Raw genomic sequence first — 19,248 nt, 5'->3', positions numbered from 1 at the left:
AGCTATTTAAAAATCAGAAGACTTAGGTTCAAATCCGTTATTTTATATCAGGCAGATTGTTTTCTATATCTAACTAATAGAAAAGAAACCTATATTAGGTTATATAATGATGAGATAAGCTAAATTCAAAGTACTTTATGGGCTATAAAGTGCTACACAAATGTTGTCATACATGATTTCTAATGCAAAAGCAAAGCTGAGTCTACAGAAAAGTTTAATGTTCAATTACCTAGACCTTCATTAAATTCTAATTAGCTTCCTGGCCAGTGTAGCTCAGTTGGTTGGAGCGTGGTCCAGAAAACTGATGTCTTGGGTTCAATCCCCCATCAGGGGACATGCGTTAGTTGCGGGTTCGGCATAGGGACCCATACCAGAGGCAACAACAGATGTTTCTTTCTCATGTATGTTTCTCTCCTCCTCTCTCACCCTACCTTGCCTTCTCTCTAAAATCAACAAGCATGTCCTCAGGTGAGGATTTTAAAGGAAAGAAAAGGCTTGGTTGGCATGGTTCAGTGGATTAAGTTCCAGACTGAACCAAAAGGTAGCTGGTTGGATTCCCAGGGAGTGCTCATGCCTGGGGTCTTCTGTTATATGTCAGGAATTATGCTAGGTACTCTTGGAAGAATTATATGTTCCTGACCAAGAGGAGCTCACAATTTTTCTCCTTTTTTCTCCATCACTTGGGCATCTCCACATTTTCCTATTTCACCTTAATCCTGACTATGAGACTAAACTGAAATGCTGATACTTTTTTAGAAAAGCTATTTCTCTCCACTGACCAAACAATGTATATTTTTTACAGCACTTTAAAAGCTTTACAAACATCATCCTGTTTGGCCCTCAAAACAATACTACAGGGCATGGGAATTGTTTTAATTAATGACTTAAGAGACATACCCACTAAATACTGTATGTCTGAAACTTGTTTAGATGCTGATTAGAAAATAAGGTAAAAATTGCCCTGGCTGGTGTGGCTCAGTGGATTGAGCACCAGGCTGAGAACCAAAGGGTCTCCAGTTAGATTTCCAGTCAGGGCACATGCCTGGGTTGCAGGCAAGGTCCCCAGTAGGGGGCGCGCGACAGGCAACCCCACATTGATATTTCTTTTCCTCTCTTTCTCTCTCCCTTCCCCCTCTCTAAAAATAAATTTTAAAAAATATTTTAAGATTTAAAAAAAAATAAAATTAAGCTAAAAATCTCAACCTCTGAGTCAGGCCTTAAAAGAAGAAATTAAATAATCTTTGTTAATTTTGTAGATATGACAAATGTACTGTGGCACTCTATTTCCCCTCTAAATAGAGTCCTCATCTATAGAAATACTTTCTGCAAGTATTTATGGCTGAAATCATATGAAGACTAGGTTTGCTTTAAAACATTCCAGGGAGTGAAGGTGGGGGAATGGAACATAATAAACATAACAAGATTGGCAAAATGTTGCTGCTAAAACTAGCTGATGGTAATGAAGGTTCAATTATACTATTTTTTATATTTTGTGTGTGAAAAATTTTGTAATTAAAATTTAGGGAAAAAATACCACCAAAGAAAAGAAAGCAAGTCTAGATAATCAAGCTTCTTTATCTGAGCTGGCTTCTTTCTGAAAGGTTTTCTCTCGTAAAAGTAAGGCATCCAGGATGAAGTTGTAATAGAGAAATTGTTTTTCTGTATTATACAAATTTCCCAATTCATGTCCATAGTTTATTTCCTTCATGACTGTGGGACTCCTACTTATTAACAGACCGTGAACCAAGAAGCACTGTAAACAACTAGCTAGTATTGCTCTACTGGAAGCAAAAAATAAAGCCATGACAAACAGGCTGCATCAGAAGAAAAAATGGTTCAAGTAACTTATTTTTGTGGGTCAGTAGATGGTACAGAGCCAACCAAGGTAATCTGGAGCCCTAGTTCCTCCGCAGAAAGAAGAAAATGTAAAAGACCTAGAGAACCAAGGGCGTACTCACTTTGAGAATTTTTTTCTGTTCTGGCTTGGAGATGCTCAGTCTGGCTGAAATCTACAGTTGTTCAAGAAAGTTGATTTTTAAATAGAACAAGTTGAGAATTTAGCTCTTTCAGCCACAAGTGAAGCTACTGGACCATTTTCAGCAACTACGTGTATTATGAAAAAAACCAGAAATTATCAAGAAATTCAGAAAGGGCCTTTATGATTTTTAGTCTAATCTTGTTTTTTTATAAATAAACGACAGAGGAGAAGGATGTGCTCAAAATCAGAGAGCAGAACTGGTGACAGAGCCAGAACTGGAACCCACATTCCTCACACCCAGTTTTAATCTCTTTCTTCCAAATCCTTTGTTTTCATTTCCTGGTGAGGTAGTGTCTAGGAGGGACAAGAAAGCACCAAGAGAACTAGAATGCTCTAACGAATTAAATCAATCTCAGAATTGCTAATGGATAATATGAACACCTATTTTCTTCCCTTGAGGTATGCCCTTGGGACAAAGAAATCTATTTTTTATATTCACTGGTAGAGGATTAAGAGCAGAGTCCTCCTCCTTCAATTCCTCTGAATTGTTATAACAATAACAACACTGTTCCTCTGACAAGTCATTAATGTTACTGGCAAAAATAGATCATCTCACTTTTTTAGGCAAGATTATCCTTGTTCTGTACCACACCATGTCGGTATTGTAGAGGAGCAGAAACTATCTTTCAGGTTCTGATTCTTGAAAGAGCAGTTTCAGTTTCACAGATATTATACTCCTCACTAGAAGTAGAAAGTACCATTTTATCTTTGTGGTAGGACCTCAGCCACTTTAACAGAGAGGGGAAGAAGAGCTCCTTTCATCTCAGATTAGTTTTCCTTTTGGTGTATGAAGAACCATGACTTGCTCTGATTAAAAGCATGAGGCTTATGATTACTGAATTTGCAATGATAAAAAGAGGGCATTTGGTAGGCTAACTTTTGTCTGTTTAGTTTCAGGGATCTTGCAATTTACTTGAGAATCACCAATCCTTGGCATAAATCCACATTAACTGGTAAAATATTTTCTGAAAGAATGATCAGTAACTCCACATATTATGGCAATAGGAGGTCAGAATTGTGTTGCTTTTTAAAGGAGAGCTAAAGTCAGAATGGTTAAGTTCCCTTCTGTATTATTCTCTCCTTCACTGAGAACTACTGGTCAGTCAGTACCCATTCAATAATAAATACTTAATTTCGTTTAAAGTCAAGTTAGTTTGCACACACACTTTCGGATAAGCAAGGGAGCAACAATGGCATAGTGGGTAAGAATGTGAGCTCTGAAATCAGAATGCCTAGGTTAGGTTTGAATATGAGATCTACCATTTACTCACTGGGTAACCTTGGACAAGTTTTATTAAAACTCTCAAGACCTTGGTTACTTTATCTATAAAGTAGAGAAATAATAACATGCATCTCATAGGACTGTTATGAAAATTAAATAAGCCATTATGGCACTTAACACATAATATATGCTCTATAAATATAAGCAATTATTATCACTGTGAATTATGAAACTCCATCTACAAGATGGGAAGAGTCAGGGGAAATAAGAGGTAAAGCAGAGAGGGGAAAGAATTGAGACTCCTTTACTAAAACAAAAGAAAATGAAGTTATGGGAAGACAAAAAGTTCGGGAGTTGACTGATTCATATTATACCATGAAACTGTAGAAAGACACTTCTATGTTAAGATAGCATCTTCTTTTGGAGAGGGCAAAGGGAAATGGGAGCTTGAGTAAATTATGTTTGTAAGAGATCCACAGCCTTCTTGGAAGAAGACCATGCACTCCTACTACTACAAAAAATCTGCAATTGTTATGGGGAAGAGGAGTTGCCTGCTAGTTACTGCAAGCTCATGCTTCTTCAGTACAGATTCACATCAGATCTACCTCTCTGACTCTTGACCCCACAGCACAGAAAGTTGAAACCTAAATGAGGAAAAACAGAAAAGTTATCACTTAATTCTGGGATTGTATTTACTTACAGCAGAATAAGCATATCTTTAAAAACACTCTAAAGTTTAAAATTATGAACATGATCTGGCCTTATCCCCAACACCATACTGTGAAATGTGAGATGATTTTTTGCAGTTAGGTAAGTATCAAAAAAAAAAAAAAAAAAACAAGAGAAGTAGTTATGGCAGAAAAATTACAAGAGTGGTTACAAAACTTGCAACCCAAATCATTTCTCTACAGAGTGATTTCAAATTAGCAAAAATATTTTAGGTACAAAAACTCCTTTGTATTCAGGCTTCTAATCTTTTAAGAAAGAATATGTATACATTTTACTTGAGGCTATTCCCTCCATTCTTAAAGGGCAATTTGGCAATACATAGCAAAAAGCCTTAAAAATTAAAATGTTCAAATTGACCTGAAAGTGGGAATTTGTCCTAAGGAACCAGTCAAGTGGACAAAGATGTGTATACAAAGATATCTAATGCAACACTGTATATAATAACTATAAATTGTGGTGTAATCATAAAATGGAATCCAGGGATGTTCCACCTTTTGGTGTCTCTGGGCCACACGGGAAGAAGAGTTGTTGTGGGCCACACATTAAATACATTGCAACACGTAATCGCAAAAAAATAAAATAAAATAAAAAATCCCATAATGTTTTAAGTAAATTTACGGCATTGTGTGGGGCCACATTCATAGTCATCCTGGGCCGCCTGTGGGCTGTGGATTGGACACCCTGGAATAGTATATATAACCATTGTTTTTAGGTATATTTATTTGTGGGTAGAATGTCACAGTAAGTTGTTGGAAAAGGCAAAAAAAATTATATAGTACCACATTTTTGAAAATCACTTATTTATAAATTTACATGTATTTATACACATAGAAGAGGTCCAGAAGATCATATACCAAAATGTTAAAATATGACTATCATGGATAGTGGGTTAGGTTAATTTTGTAACTTCAAATGTCTTTTTCCTTATCTACATACATTTTCTATAACAAGTAATTACACAGATAACTGAATTACTTTATAACCCATTTTTCCTGTTAAACCACCACTCAACAGTCCCAGATGTACATACAGACCAACATCACTCCATATCCCACGCTTTAACTCAAGCTCATTACGAGTATATTATGCTGCTGCAGAGACACAATAGAAGGAAAATGTGAAAAGAAAATGCCCTGAATGCTGCTAACAATTCCAAGCTACAAATAAGCATGACTCCCATACACTCACTGTTTCTCTACTACATATTATTGGGTTGGCCATAAACCTGTTTGTTTTATAAAACATTTTTTTAAGATTTATTTATTTATTTATTTTTAGACAGAGGGGAAGGGAGGGAGAAAGAGACAGAGAGAAAACATCAATGTGTGGTTGCCATTCGCCTGCCTCCCATGGGGGACCTGGCCCTGACCAGCACTCAGTCCACTGAGCCACACCAACCAGGGCATGTTTGTTTGTTTTTTGTAAGATGGCTCTAGTAGCACTTAGCTATCTTTAACTTCATTCAAAACAATTGTTAGGTTGTATTGTGACAGCTCTCATATCAGTGTGCATTAAAAGAAAAACTTATCAATCTAATTGGTGAATCTTTGTGTAGCCATTTTAATATTAAAGATGCAAGAAAATAAGCAACCATATTATGCTTTATTATTTCAAGAAAGGTGACAATGCAACTGAAACCCAAAAAAAGATTTGTGCAGTGTGTGAAGAAGGTACTGTGACTGATCGAACATGTCAAAAATGGTTTGTGAAGTTTCATGCTGGAGATTTCTTGCTGGACAATGCTCTATGGTTGGGTAGGACAGCTGGGTAGACCAGTTGGAGTTGACAGTGATCAACTCGAGACAATGAAAACAATCAACATTATATCACACAGGAGGTAGTCAAAATACACAAATCAGCCCTGGCTGGTGTGGCTTAGTGGATTAAGCGCCAGCCTGCAAACTAAAGGGTTACTGGTTTGATTCCCAGTCAGGGTGCGTGCCTGGGTTGCCAGCTGGCTCCCTAGTTAGGGGCATGTGAGAGGCAATCAATCACTGTATCTCTCACACACTGATGTTTCTCTCCTTCTTTCTCCCTCGCTTCCCCTCTCTCTAAAAGTAAATAAATAAAATCTTTTAAAAAATACATATATCAACAGTTATCAGTGAAAATGAAAAATGTCTTTACGCAAAAAACCACAAACTTTTTGGCCAACCCAATACTTTGAGATGCCTATTCAACCTGAGACAAACCTGTATCAGTATATATAAGAGGTTCTCTCTGAGGTTTATTTTTTATATCCTTCAGAATATTAATATGCTCCTATAACACAGGGATACCTAACTTTAGCCTATCTCCTGGATAACAAGACTAGAAAAATATACAAGATCTAGCCTCTAAATTATGAAAATAATGGGGAATCTTTAATGTTACTAAAATAATTTCAAAACAGCTGAACCAGTCAAGTGCCAAAGTGGAAACAATTCATTCAATTCTTGCTAAAACACAAAGCTGAATCATCACATGGTGTAAGAAAATTTTTCTGAGTAACCGTGGACTAGACTTAAGGAAGCACCCAATTTTGGCCCCTGACCTAATCCTAAATTGTGTTTTTGGTGAAAAAGGTGCTGGAGGGCCTGGTTTCTAGTCACTAGTCAAAATACCACTGTGACTCTCCATCAATTTGCTTGCTACTACTAAACCACTGGAGACTAAGATTTACTATTGAGAGAAAGGGAGAAAATGTACAGGAAGAGAAAAACCATCAATATGATTCTGAAAAGTGTGAAAAGGCAAACTTCAGAGGGGGAAATGAGTTGGTCTTAAAAGAGATCACTGAAACAAAATATTTTCATATAGTAAATAGCTCCAAAGTAAGTTTTTCCTTCCCCGTGTGTGTGGAACAAAATAGAGTTGGCCTTAATACCACAGCCTCTCCCTGCACTTTCAGAGCAGTATTTCCTTCGGAGATGAGATGACATCATCCAGGAGATGACAATTTAAGAGGCAGTGTGTGACTGACTTCAGTGTTTGAAGTACACATATAATTTGGAGACACTAGAGGTAGGCCGGATGTGCATTCCTCAGACAACTGGAATTATGCCTGAACAGGTCATGGAGAAGCAATCCCAGAGACCCACCCAACTCAATGACCTACCAATGCTACCACACAAATTGTGTCAATAATTTCTACATAGAGCACAAAGAGAGAAGCAGGCTTTTTGGAAAATGCTCACTCTTAGGGGATGTCTTTGTTAGTAAGATTGAGAGCCAGAGGCTTTAAAAGATTCTAAAACAAAAAAAGTAAAAGCAAAATCCCACACAAAACCAAACACAATCAGCAAAGTTGTTTGCTGGACTATTGTATTTTTTAAAAAATTACATTTGATTAAGCTGTTAAATTGTCTAAATTTTTCCCCCTTTGCCCCCTCCACTCCCTCAGGCAATTCCCACACCGTTGTCCATGCTCATGGGTCATGCATGTGTTCTTTGGCTACTCTAATTCCTAAGCTGTATTTTACATCCCCATGACTATTCTTTTTTAACTAACAATTTGTACTTCTTAATCCCTTCACCTTTTTTGCCCATTCCAACCCCCTTCCTATCTGGCAACCATTAAAATGTTCTCTGTATCTATGATTCTGCTTGTGTTCTGCGTTTTATTTTTTAGATTCAACCATTGATAGAGAAGTATTTGTTGCCATTTTATTCATATATATTTTTAAATTTTTATTTATTTTTAGAGAGGAGAAGGGGGGAGAAAGAGAGGGAGAGAAACATCAACATGTGGTTGCTTCTCATGTGCCCCACTACTGGGAACCTGGCCCGCAACACAGGCATGTGCCCTGACTGGGAATTGAGCCAGCGACCCTTTGATTCACAGGCCTATGCTCAGTCCACTGAGTGACACCAGCCAGGGCTATATTTTTTATTTTCTCCTTAAAGACAACACTTTAACATTTCATATAATGCTGGTTTTATGGTGATGTACTCCTTTAGCTTTTTCTTGTCTGGGAAGCTCTTTGTCTTCAATTCTAAATGATAGCTTTGCTGGGTTGCATAATCTTGTTGTAGGTCCTTGCTTTTCATCACTGAATATTTCTTGCCAGTCCCTTCCAGCTTGCAACGTTTGAGAAGTCAGCTGACAGTTTTATAGGGGTTCCCTTGTACGCAACTAACCACTTTGCTCTTGCTGCTTTTAAGATCCTCTTTTGCCCTGGCTGGTGTAGCTCAGTGGAGTGAGCACGGGCTGCAAAACCAAAGGGTCACTGGTTCGATTCCGAGTCAGGGCACATGCTGTTATTTCTCTCCTTCTTTCTCCTCTTCCACTCTGAAAATGAATAAATAAAATCTTCTTTAAAAATTTAATAAACATAAATAAAAATGGGCAAAAAAGTCCTCTTTTTATCTTTAACCTTTGTCATTTTAATCATGATGCATCTTGAGGTGGGCCTCTTTGGGTTCACCTTCTTTGGGACTCTCTGCGCTTCCTGGACTTGTATGTCTATTTCAGTCAACAAGTTAGGGAAGTTGTCTGTTGTTGTTTTTTTTCAAATAGGTTTCCAATTTCTTGCCCTCGCTCTTCTGGCAACCTCCATGATTTGAATGTTGGTACTCTTGAAGTTGTCCCAGAGGCTCCTTAGACCATCCTCAACTTTTTGGATTCTTTTTTCTTCTTGCTGTTCTGATTGGCTGTTTTTTGCTTCCTTATGTTCCAAATCACTGATTTGATTCTCAGCTTCATTCATTCTACTGTTGACTTCCTGTAAATTGTTCTTTAATTAGCATATTCTTCATTTCTGATGGGTTCTTTTCTATGGATTCCATGTCCTTTTTTCTGATGTCAAAGTTCTAAGTTCACTAAGCATCCTTATAACCAGTATTTTGAACTCTGCATCTGACAGACTGTCTATCTCCATTTTGATTAGTTTTTTTTTCCCCTGGAGTTTTGTTCTGTTCTTTCATTTGGGCCATGTTTGTTTCATTTTGGAAGCCTCCCTGTGTTTGTTTCTACGTATTAGATAGAACTGCTAGGACTCCCAGGCTTGGTAGAGTGGCCTAATGCAGTCAATATCCTGTAAGGTCCAGTGGCACAGCCTCCCCTATTACCCAAGCTGGGGACTTGAGGTGTGCCCACTGTGTATACTCCTGTTGTAGTTGAGCCTTGATTGCTGTTGGCACACCCAAGGTCAATCACTGCCTGTGTTCTCTCTGGGGTCACACAGCATAAGCTATAAGGCGATTTGCAGATGGCTGCTACTTGTACTAGGCATAGAGATGCCCAGACAAGGCCAAGCTGTGAGCCAAGGCTGGCTGGTGCTAGTGCCAGGCCTGGGGCAACTTATTGAGAGGTACAAAAGCCAGATGCTGCTTGTTTAACCCTGAGGAGGCCACGGTCTAAAGATTTACAGTGTAGGTCACGTGTATCCAAGTGATACATTCATTACTAGTATGTGCTGAAATATGAAAAAATATTTTTTAAACACTATAAATTTGCATTTATTATATTTATGTAAGACATGATTTTTTATTTTGTTACAATCTATAAATTATTAAACAATGAAATATAAAATACATATTCATTTAGCATCTCTTTCTTGTGGAAACTGGCTAAGATAAAATCAATGTATTTATTTGTATATAATAAGATTAGCTCTAAAATATCTTTTGTGATAAAGCAGTTGAGTTTTATCTTGGCCTTTTTTGCGTTTGGCCGAACTAACGCAAGTTGACACAAAATATGCTGCAGCTGTTTTCTAATTTGTCTTCTTACTGGATTTTTCCTCCATTTTGATTCTTTAGCCTTTCCAAAAAAATACTCTTCATTCATGTCTAATTTATCTTTACTTACTTCACTAGAAATATCTTGCTCAGTATCTGAATCTTCTGAATGAGCTTCCACATATACACTTCACCTTCTAAATCACTTTCATTTTCAAATTCAATTCTATCACTCTCATCATTGGACTTGAGTAGCATTCACTGAAGTTCTTCAACATCTCTTGGATTATTGAATCGATGTATTTTCCAGCCGTTTTCAATGGAAAATGAACACAACATTGACTTCGAAATTTGTGAGAACAAAAGAAAAACCAACTATAATGACACTGACTTTGGGCCCTGGCTGGTGTGGCTCAGTGGATTGAGTGCCAGCCTGCAAACAAAAGGGTCACCACATTTGATTCCCAGTCAGGGCACATGCCTGGCTTACGGGCCAAGTTCCCACAAGGGGGCACACAAGAGGCAAGAACACATTGATGTTTCTCTCCCTCTTTCTCTCTCCCTTCCCAGCTTTAAAAAAATAAATAAATAAAAAGGTTTAAAAAAATAAAAAACAACACTGACCTTGGAGTTAGGGCACCTCTCAGGTACAATCTATTGATTATCACACACCCTTAGGAAACACATGTTATAACCAAACTGATGGCTTAAACCTTATGGCTTAACATTAGTCACATACAAACACACAGCTAGTCATGAACTTGAACCTATGCACCCCGTGTATGTAATTACTTAAAAAAAGAATTTGTATTTCTCATATCAGCTGGACCTCTGCTGGGTTAAGATAATTTAGGAAAATCTGAAGCAGGGCCACGACAAGCCATTCAAATGGAATGCCACTGGAAACAGCTAGGGTGCACCGGAATGTTGGGAGGGGCAGGACTTCACAGAATCACCAGGGTGGGGCAAACCTTGTGAGCCAGGTAGATGGAGACTCAGACGTGGAGCCAAGTCTGCGGGCTCTGTGGCTCTGTTGGGGAAGGGGCCTCTGCCAGTAGTTCCGTCTGGGAGAAAGCTGCCCCTCAGCTTCTGCCCTGGTGCTGGACAAATCAGTTCCTCCCTGTATGTCTCTGATGCCTTTCAATCTGCTGCCCCCACGCTGAAGCTCAGAGGGAGTGAGTCTAAGTAAGTCTGTGCACATGTTCTTTAAGAGGATCTGCAAGGGAGTCCAGCACTTTCCATCTTCCACAGTCTCAATGTCTACTGATTTTTACAGCCGGAAGTGATGGTGACTTCTCTTCCTGGCACTGGAACCCTGGGATGGGGGACCTGGTGTGGGGCTGGGACCCTTCACTCCTGAGGTGGGGCCAGCCTGTTCAGCATCTCTGCCTCTCCTACCAGTCACGTTGTAGTTTCTTCTTTAATTACATAGTTATAGGACTTCCATTCAACTTGATTTCCTTTTTTTCTGCCTTCTAAAGAAAATAATATCTTTATTTAATGGGATTTGACTACTTCCAACATTGAATTATTTCCAATAAATCTCCTAAAACAAAAGTTGTTATTAAGTTGACTTTTTAAAAAATTATCTTATCGTTGTTCAATTACAGTTGTCTGCATTTAAGGCCTCCCCACCCCAACCATCCCCACCTCCCTCGCTTCCATCTCCCCTTGGTTTTGTTTCCAATTTCTTGCCCTCTCCTGTTCCTGAAAACCCTTCCCCCCACTTATCCCCATTATCCCCTCCCTCCTCCCCTGTGGTTACTGTCAGATTGTTCTTAATTTCAATGTCTCTGGTTATATTTTGCTTGCTTGTTTGTTTTGTTGATTAGGTTCCAGTTAAAGTTTCGATTTCTGATGGTTTTGAATGATGGTTGTTCTATAGTTTAGCTGTAGTGTTTTTTGGTAGAATCTTTTTTTATAATTTTTATTTATTTATTTATTTTTAGAGAGAGGGGAAGAGAGGGAGAAAGAGGGAGAAAAACATCAGTGTGCAGTTACCTCTCATGTGGCCCCCACTGGGGACCTGGCCCATAACCCAGGCATGTGCCCTGACTAGGAATCAAACTGGCGACTCTTTGGTTCACAGCCCATGCTCAATCCATTAAGCTACACCAACCACAGCATAGTTTAGCTCTAATTTTGATGTGGTTGTGTGAAAAGGCCAGCCGTGTTTACCTACATCTCCATCTCGACCGCAAGTCCATATTGGTAGACTATCTGAAGCAATCTCTCTCATCCTCTAAACTTGAAATACTGAAAGCCATTTTAACTACTGTATACCCTATCAGGTGGGAGGCACAATATATTCTCCACATGAAAATATTCCAAAATCATCTAAAATGTCAGCCTGCCTCATGAGAAGTATTCCTAAGCACACAACTGTAAGAAATAGCATTTAAAAAAAAGAAATGTCATTACTATACCCTCAATATAGACTAAAGCCAATTAAGAAACCAAGCCACATCTCAGAAAAAACCCTAAATTTTGTTTCCTAGCAGGTGTCAACTTTTCTTAAAAATCTTCTAGGAAACAGTCAGAAAGGTTAAGGATGCTCCTAGAAACTAAAAGCTGAAAAGCAGTTTGATCTATGAGTCCTGGAGTCATCTCTGCTAAGAGCCAACTAAGTAGCAAGAAATGAGCCACAAATGTACTAAGACTTGTCTTGGTAACACACAGCTTTAATGCAACATCCCTACAACTAGTAACAATCTCTCTGAACCTCAGTTTCTTAACTTAGAAAATGAGAAGGTTAAATTATAATATCTCTATATTTTCCCCTAGTGATAAACTTATGCTTCTACTTCTACAATGCAAACTTTATGGTTCTCAGGCTTCAAATATGTATCTCTTGGCATTAAAACTTTGTCTGAAAGTATCCAAGTCCTTCAAAAGACCCAGGTGTCCTGGATAAGCCACCCGTGACAGAGAAGTAACTGAGATTTGTGACAAATTGCCACCTCCTAATTCTATTTCCAAACCTGGCTCTATATTGAAAAAGCAATAAATCTTGCTGGATTGGAATGTACATGTAGCAGAGAAAGTCTAACTTGAATGATATCATAATGAGCTTTAATTGCCCCCAAAATGCACTTCAAGGTGATTACTCACCCCCACCCCCCACTGCAATGAAATCGCCATCCCTTTTCTACAGGTTCTTCTTAATGAAAACTTGAAGTTTCCCAGGTTTGTTTACCTACAATGTGCACAAGAAAGCTAATATACCCTAGCTAATTACAAGTATATCTTAAAAAAAACCTCTTCCCATTCTTTCCCAACTTCCCTTGCTTGCCTTCCCTTAAGCCCCATCAACATCACTGATCCTTTAGTGCTTATTCTGGGTTAATTCCATATTGCTCAGTTAAACATACAAGATAAATAATAATAAGATATATTGCACTCTCTACTAGGAACCTGCCCTCCTCTCTTTTTGCCAGGGTCTTCCTCAGACTCCAACAATAAGGAGTCTTTTAAAGAATTACATGCTTATCAATTAATACACATTGTACAAAACCATTACAAATAAACAATACAATTTCACAGGAAGATAAAGAAAAAATTATTGGAGACAAAGTTTAAAATGATTGGAGATAGGCTGGCCCTGGCTAGGTAGCTCAGTTGGTTAGAGCATTGTCCCGATATGCCAAGGGTACCAGTTTGACCCCTGGTGAGGGTACATACAAGAATCATCCAATGAGTGCATAAATTAGTACAACAAATCGATGTTTCTCTCTTCCCCTTCCTCCCTCTTTCTAAAATTAAAAAAAAAAAAAAAAATTAAAGACAGAGGGGCTTGAGAAAAAAAGTTAACTTCACCGTAAACAGTAAAAGAAACAAATGGAGCCCCTAAGAGCCCTGGCCAGGTGGTTCAGTTGATTGGAGCATCATCGTGTGCCCCAAGAGGTTGCAGTTTGATTCCTGGTCAGGGCATGTACTTAGGTTGGGGATTTGACCCATGGGTTGATTCAATCCCTAGTCAGGGAGTGAACAGGAAGCAATCAATGGATTTTTTTCTTAGATTTTACTTATTTATTTTTTAGACAGAGGAGAAGGATGAAGGAGTGGGAAAGAAACATTGATGTGTAAGAGAAGGCTGCCTCTTGCATGCATTCAATGGGGGATCTGGCCTGTAACCCAGGCATGTGCTCTGACCAGGAATGGAACCAGAGACGTTTAGGTTCCCAGGCCGGCACTCAACCCACTGTGCCACACCATGTTTTTAACTAACATCAATGCCTGTCTGTCTCTGTCTCTCTACCCACCCCTCATCCTTTCACTCTGTCTCAAAAAAAAAAAAAAAAAAAAAAAAAAAAAAAAAAAATCAATAAAACATAGCTGCCAGTAAGGATTTTTTAAAACAAAGAAGCTCATTAGAGATACAAAACAGGATCAACACGTGTAGAAACTAAACAATGCTCTCCTGAAAGGAAGGGTGGAGAAGTGAAGTGTAATAGGGGAAATGGGCTAGGAAGGGGTTTCCTTTAGGAAACACCATTAGCCCACTCTCTGAAACTGAATGGTGGGCTGGGGTTTGAAACAGAGAAAAACAGATTCTCTTTGCCAGGGTATGAGAAAATAGCATACTTCCTGAAGTATACTTCTATCCTTGATCAAGAAAATATACCCAGTAAAAAGGAGAGAGAAGATAATTACAACTTTGGTCTTGTTGCTTTCTTTATGTCAAATAAAAGTATCTCCAAATCCTAGGGAATACCCAATTTAGATTATAAAGTACCCACTTTTCTTCTCTCCAGTTCTGTCTTTGTCCTAGTGTTATCTCTGTTGTTTACTTCACAAGCCACAGCTTCCATTATGTTATCAGAGAAAAATAGGCTAATAAAATATGTAATAACTAGTAGTGAGCACATATTTAAGCAAAGATATTAATTAGAACTAGAGTTTTATGTCAACCCAGCACAGCACAGAGAAATTAACAAGCAAAACATACTATCCTACTATTCAAAGCTTGAGTGGCTATGGCAGAAATAGATGATTAATCAAAATAATGACATTCTGCCCTGGCTGGGTGGTTCAGTTGGTTGGAGCATCGTCTCGTACACCAAAAGGTTTCCGTTTCATCCCATGTCAGGGCACATACCTAGGTTGCTCATTCCATCCCCTGTTGAGGCGCACGGGAGAGGAAACCACTGGTTGCTTCTCTCTCACATCTATGTTTCTCCTTCCCTCTCTTCCTTCCTCTCTCTCTCAAATCAGTATCTTTGGGGAAGGATTTCAAAAGCAATTAAAAAAAAAAATGACATTCTGATGTCAGTTTTTGGCAGAATGTACCAAGGGGACAAAGGAAAGGGGGGGGGGTCAAAACACCCTAAAAAGAAAGCAAACAGAAAAATCCCTCCCTCCTTAAAAATCTCAACCAAATGTACGCAGTGACTACTTGACATTTTGTTCTATCTTTACATTTCCTAATTTCAGTTTACTCATTGCAGTAAATTGGCTTAAGTGGCATTACTTCTCACTAGTATAGAAGAATTGAAGGGAAAGGGTTCAGCCTATAAACAGCGTACACTGTATACAAAGAAAACAAACAAAAACCCTCAACAAAATCCCTACTTTTTGGAGTTATCAGATTACAGCATAATTTACTGGTAGGGCCCTGCTGAGTAAAACAAAGCCACCAGAATCAATACTCTGTCCTCTGAGGTTTCCCTTAGTAGTTAAGAAAAAAGAGGAAGGAAAAAAATCATGTATTTACCTCCAAATCATCATGCTTATGATAAAATCATATATGTAAATGATAATAATCTCAAAAATGTTCTAGTCTGAAGCAAAAGAAGTTACTGGTTCATATCTTCTAAGGTTTCAAGTACGTTTTCTTGGGGAGTCACATGTGATTTTATCACACAGTTCTTATTTCAGGGGAGCAGTGTACACCTTCATGTTCTAACTTTACTTTCTAACTCCTCTACTAACTTCAAATCAATTCTCTAAAACAGAAATACTTTACTGCCTTCATTGTAGTAAAAAGGGGATTCAGTGGCTGAATTTCAAGCCCCTGACAGACTAGTCAAACTACAAATAGAGAAACAGGCCCTCTCTATGCTAGTGTAACAGATGGTCACGCTGTCAACAGCACTTTACCAGGGCTGATTTTATTTTTTAGGTGGTGCAGCCACTGTCCTAACAATGAGGATTGGGGGAGGGAGGAGGAAGAGAAGGAATAAATTTCCTTTACCTACCAAACAACTGAAACTAGATGGCAAACTACATCACTTTTTATTAACAACCCGTAAGTATTCAAAGTGATGAAAAGCAAGGACCTACATCCAAGATTACCCTACACAGCAAGCTATCATTTAAAATTGAAGGGCAGATAAAGTGCTTCCCAGACAAAGTAAAGCTAAAGGAGTCCATCATCACCAAGCCCTTATTATATGAAATGTTAGAGACTTATTTAAGAAAAAAATTAAAACTATGAACAGTAAAATGACGACAAACAGCTATCAACAACTGAATCTAAGAAAACAAAAACAGACTAAGCAAACAACTAGAACAGGAACAGAATCATAGAAATGGAGATCACATGGAGGGTTATCTGCTGAGAGGGGGGAAGGGGAGAATGGGGGAAAAGGTACAGGGATTTAGAAGCATAATTGGTAGGTACAAAATAGACAGGGAGGTTAAGAATAGTATGGGAAATGGAGAAGCCAAAGAACTTATATATGTGACCCATGGACATGAACTAAGGGGGGTAATTGCTGGAGGGAAGGGGGGATTACCAGGTAGAAGGGGGCAAAGGGGAAAAATTGGAATAACTATAATAGCATAATCAATCAAATATACTTTTAAAAAATATGATGGCTGCTGTAAGCTGACATTCATTTGTAACTGCTTCCCCCAAATTCCAAACATGGTTAATTACTCCAATGAGAAAAGGTGTCAAACATCACTAGAGTATGGTTTGCTCTAACCTTGGTATGTCACTTGTAGCAGCATGAAAGACCAACTCTGGCTTAATGGCAAAATATTCTAGACGGGGACAACTGTTCTAAACCTGTCCTTCCTAACCTGAGCCTCCAAAGGTTATGAGGGGCTTATTTAAAACATCAATCTACCCTAAATCCTGACATTTCTTACTTTGTATCCATTTTCAACAACGCCAGAGAATTTGCTTTTAGTTTTAAGATTCAGAGTTTCATCAAAATTTAAGTGAGTTCAGCAAAACATCTAAGAACAATAAATTGGTCTTAGGGTGGTTAAAACACACCACACACACCCCTTCTTGGAATTTCTACAAAGCTAGCCTCCTAGATCTTAACAATTTAGGAAATCATAAACCATCACTTATTCCTCCCAATGTCCTACTTCTTCAGGTACCATCCAGACAGAGCACCAGTCTCTCCTAATCAACAACAAAAATTCTTTGTAGCTTCCTTAGCATCAGAATCAAACATCCTATACTCTTAAAAAACATATCCTTGAAATGAAATATTCTACTAAATTAAATTTACTAAGCACAAAGCTAAGCGAACATACAAATACACAAAAAGTCAACCTTGTGTATTTGCACAGAATAATCCTTTATTTTCAGGAATACTTACGAACAGAATTTTTCTTAATTTCTTAATCCAACTGTTTCAATATTTGCCAAAGAAGTAGAAAAGGTGGGTGTAAGAAACAAAAGTTCTATTAAGGAAAGAATCTAAAGTTACTTATTTTGGGTATTTTTACACCTTGACTTCAGATACTGTATTATTATATCAGAATCAAGATGCTGTAAAGTCCACTGAAACACAATGTGTGACTGGTGAAAACACAGTAGGAAAAACATTTATACAATCTGACTTACTAACTGCTAGCCCTAGGATCTGGCAGAAAACATAAAAAACATACAAAAATATCAAATAGTGACATCTAAAAAAGATGGGACTCAAGTAGTAGTAGAGATTGGAAGAAAAGGAAGATGTATCAATAAGTGACAAAGGAATACTTCCTTTTACTCCTAAATTTGTCCACCTGACCAATACTTCCATGAGCTGGGGGCCGAGTCAAAATCTGGGGTATAAACACATAGCTTTTAAGATTAACCTGGTTAAAAAAAAAGATTAACCCTATTTCTAATAGAGAAAATACCTGACTTGATAGTTAAGAAGTTTAAGGACTACATGTGACCATTCTTCTTTCTTGCACTGGAGGAGGGCGGAAAGGGGTTTTAAATTATGGACCTATATAATAATAATAATAATAAAAAACCTGTCATTTTTACTTTATCCTTTTTCACACTTAGATGCAACGTGACTTGTTTTGGCTCTCTAGTGCTTTCACAGGAAAAGCAAAAATCACCTCTCAAGAAACTAAAAATAGATGTACATAAATAAAACTGCAGCTTATGAAGAAAATATTTGTGACCAGTATCAGCTCATTTGAGCTGGAATATAAAAGGTGGAACTCTCTATTTAGCCAATTCAAAATGGCAAGGATTCAAACCTAGGGCCCGGGAAATGTCAACATCCCAAGTTCCGCATTCAACATCTGGTAGCTCCTCCTGTTCGGTGTCCAGGCAACAGTCACTGTGGACCAGACATTTCTGATGGAAGCTCTAAACAGTTTCTGACTCAAACTCCCCCACCGCATCCCAACACCACACATTTTCCCTCCTACACACAATCTGTTGCTTCTCTTGTGGACTCCTCAGCCCTCCCTCAATTTTCAATAGTCCCTGGCTCCATTCTCCAAGTGCCAATTTCCTGATAGGCCCCAGCATTCTCCCAGTCTATTTCCTATTATGCAATATTCCCCCCACAGCACTCAGAGCCACCCTGCCAACTCCATCCTCCTCAGGCCTAACTCCCAGCATCACCCCTGTCGGCCTCTACTGCAACTCAAACAAGACTCCATCACTCCACCATCTCCACATATTTTTAGGGTATTTTAACTCTTATTTCCACATTCCTCAGGCTCCCTTCAATACTTTCCATTCCTTCCCGAAGTTGGTCAGTCTACAAATAGAAGTCATCCAGGCAGTATGTTTGATAAAATATGTATCTGCGAGCGCGCGCGTGGGGGAGGGGGAGGGCGGGGGCACCAAGTGAGAAAGAATTACGCATTAAGGGCAGTTTCCAAGAAAAAAAGACGTCTCCATTAACTCCCACCCCCAATAAAATTCACAATTCCCTAAACTCCTCAGCAATCAAAATCGTCCCATCACTCTTCAATACCGTTTAAGTCCCATGGCTTCTCTTTCATATTTTCAATTAATCTCACAATCTTCTTGGATTCTACCTGCCTCTCATACTAAGTAATTTCCTCTCTACTTGTAAGGACTCCTTTCCTTTCCTCTACTTCCTTTGGTTTCCCTGCCGTTCCTCTGATGCCCCCCCACCATTTCCTGACCCTACTTCTTAGTCCTCAACTCGGTCTCCTCCAAGACAGCCAACGTTTCTGACAGCTTCCCTTTTCTCAATCAAATCCATCTTTTCCTCAGACTCCCCTGCCCGCTCAGGAAGACCGGCTACTTAGAAGCCCAGCCCTCTGTTCTTACCGGCAACTCTTAGGGCATCCCAGCTACAGGTAACCTTCCAAGTCTCGCTCTTGCTCCCACCGCACAGCCGTCACCAACCCCCTCTCCACGCCCCGCCCT

The 19,248-nt window shown here is 38.7% G+C and overlaps 1 protein-coding gene across 7 annotated transcripts in view; it reads right to left on the bottom strand.

Annotated features, from left to right (window-relative positions):
* Positions 1-19,248, bottom strand: part of PIP5K1A (phosphatidylinositol-4-phosphate 5-kinase type 1 alpha) — a 41,261-nt gene that overhangs the window by 21,488 nt on the left and 525 nt on the right. For 4 of the 7 annotated variants that reach the window (XM_045203345.3, XM_045203343.3, XM_045203347.3 and 1 more), the window contains exon 2: positions 3,866-3,904. The exons of 2 other annotated variants lie outside the window; for them this stretch is intronic. In XM_045203345.3, coding sequence (XP_045059280.1) covers positions 3,866-3,904 — 39 coding nt within the window. Of the gene's footprint in view, positions 1-1,958; positions 2,104-3,865; positions 3,905-19,248 lie in introns of all 7 variants that reach the window. One more of the 7 variants, XM_045203344.3, reaches the window with a different exon arrangement.

This window comes from Desmodus rotundus, chromosome 12 (genome assembly GCF_022682495.2).
Source record: "Desmodus rotundus isolate HL8 chromosome 12, HLdesRot8A.1, whole genome shotgun sequence".
Taxonomy (NCBI): Eukaryota; Metazoa; Chordata; class Mammalia; order Chiroptera; family Phyllostomidae; genus Desmodus; species Desmodus rotundus.
Note: the sequence above shows the minus strand (reverse complement) of the source record. Positions and strands in the feature narration are given on the sequence as shown.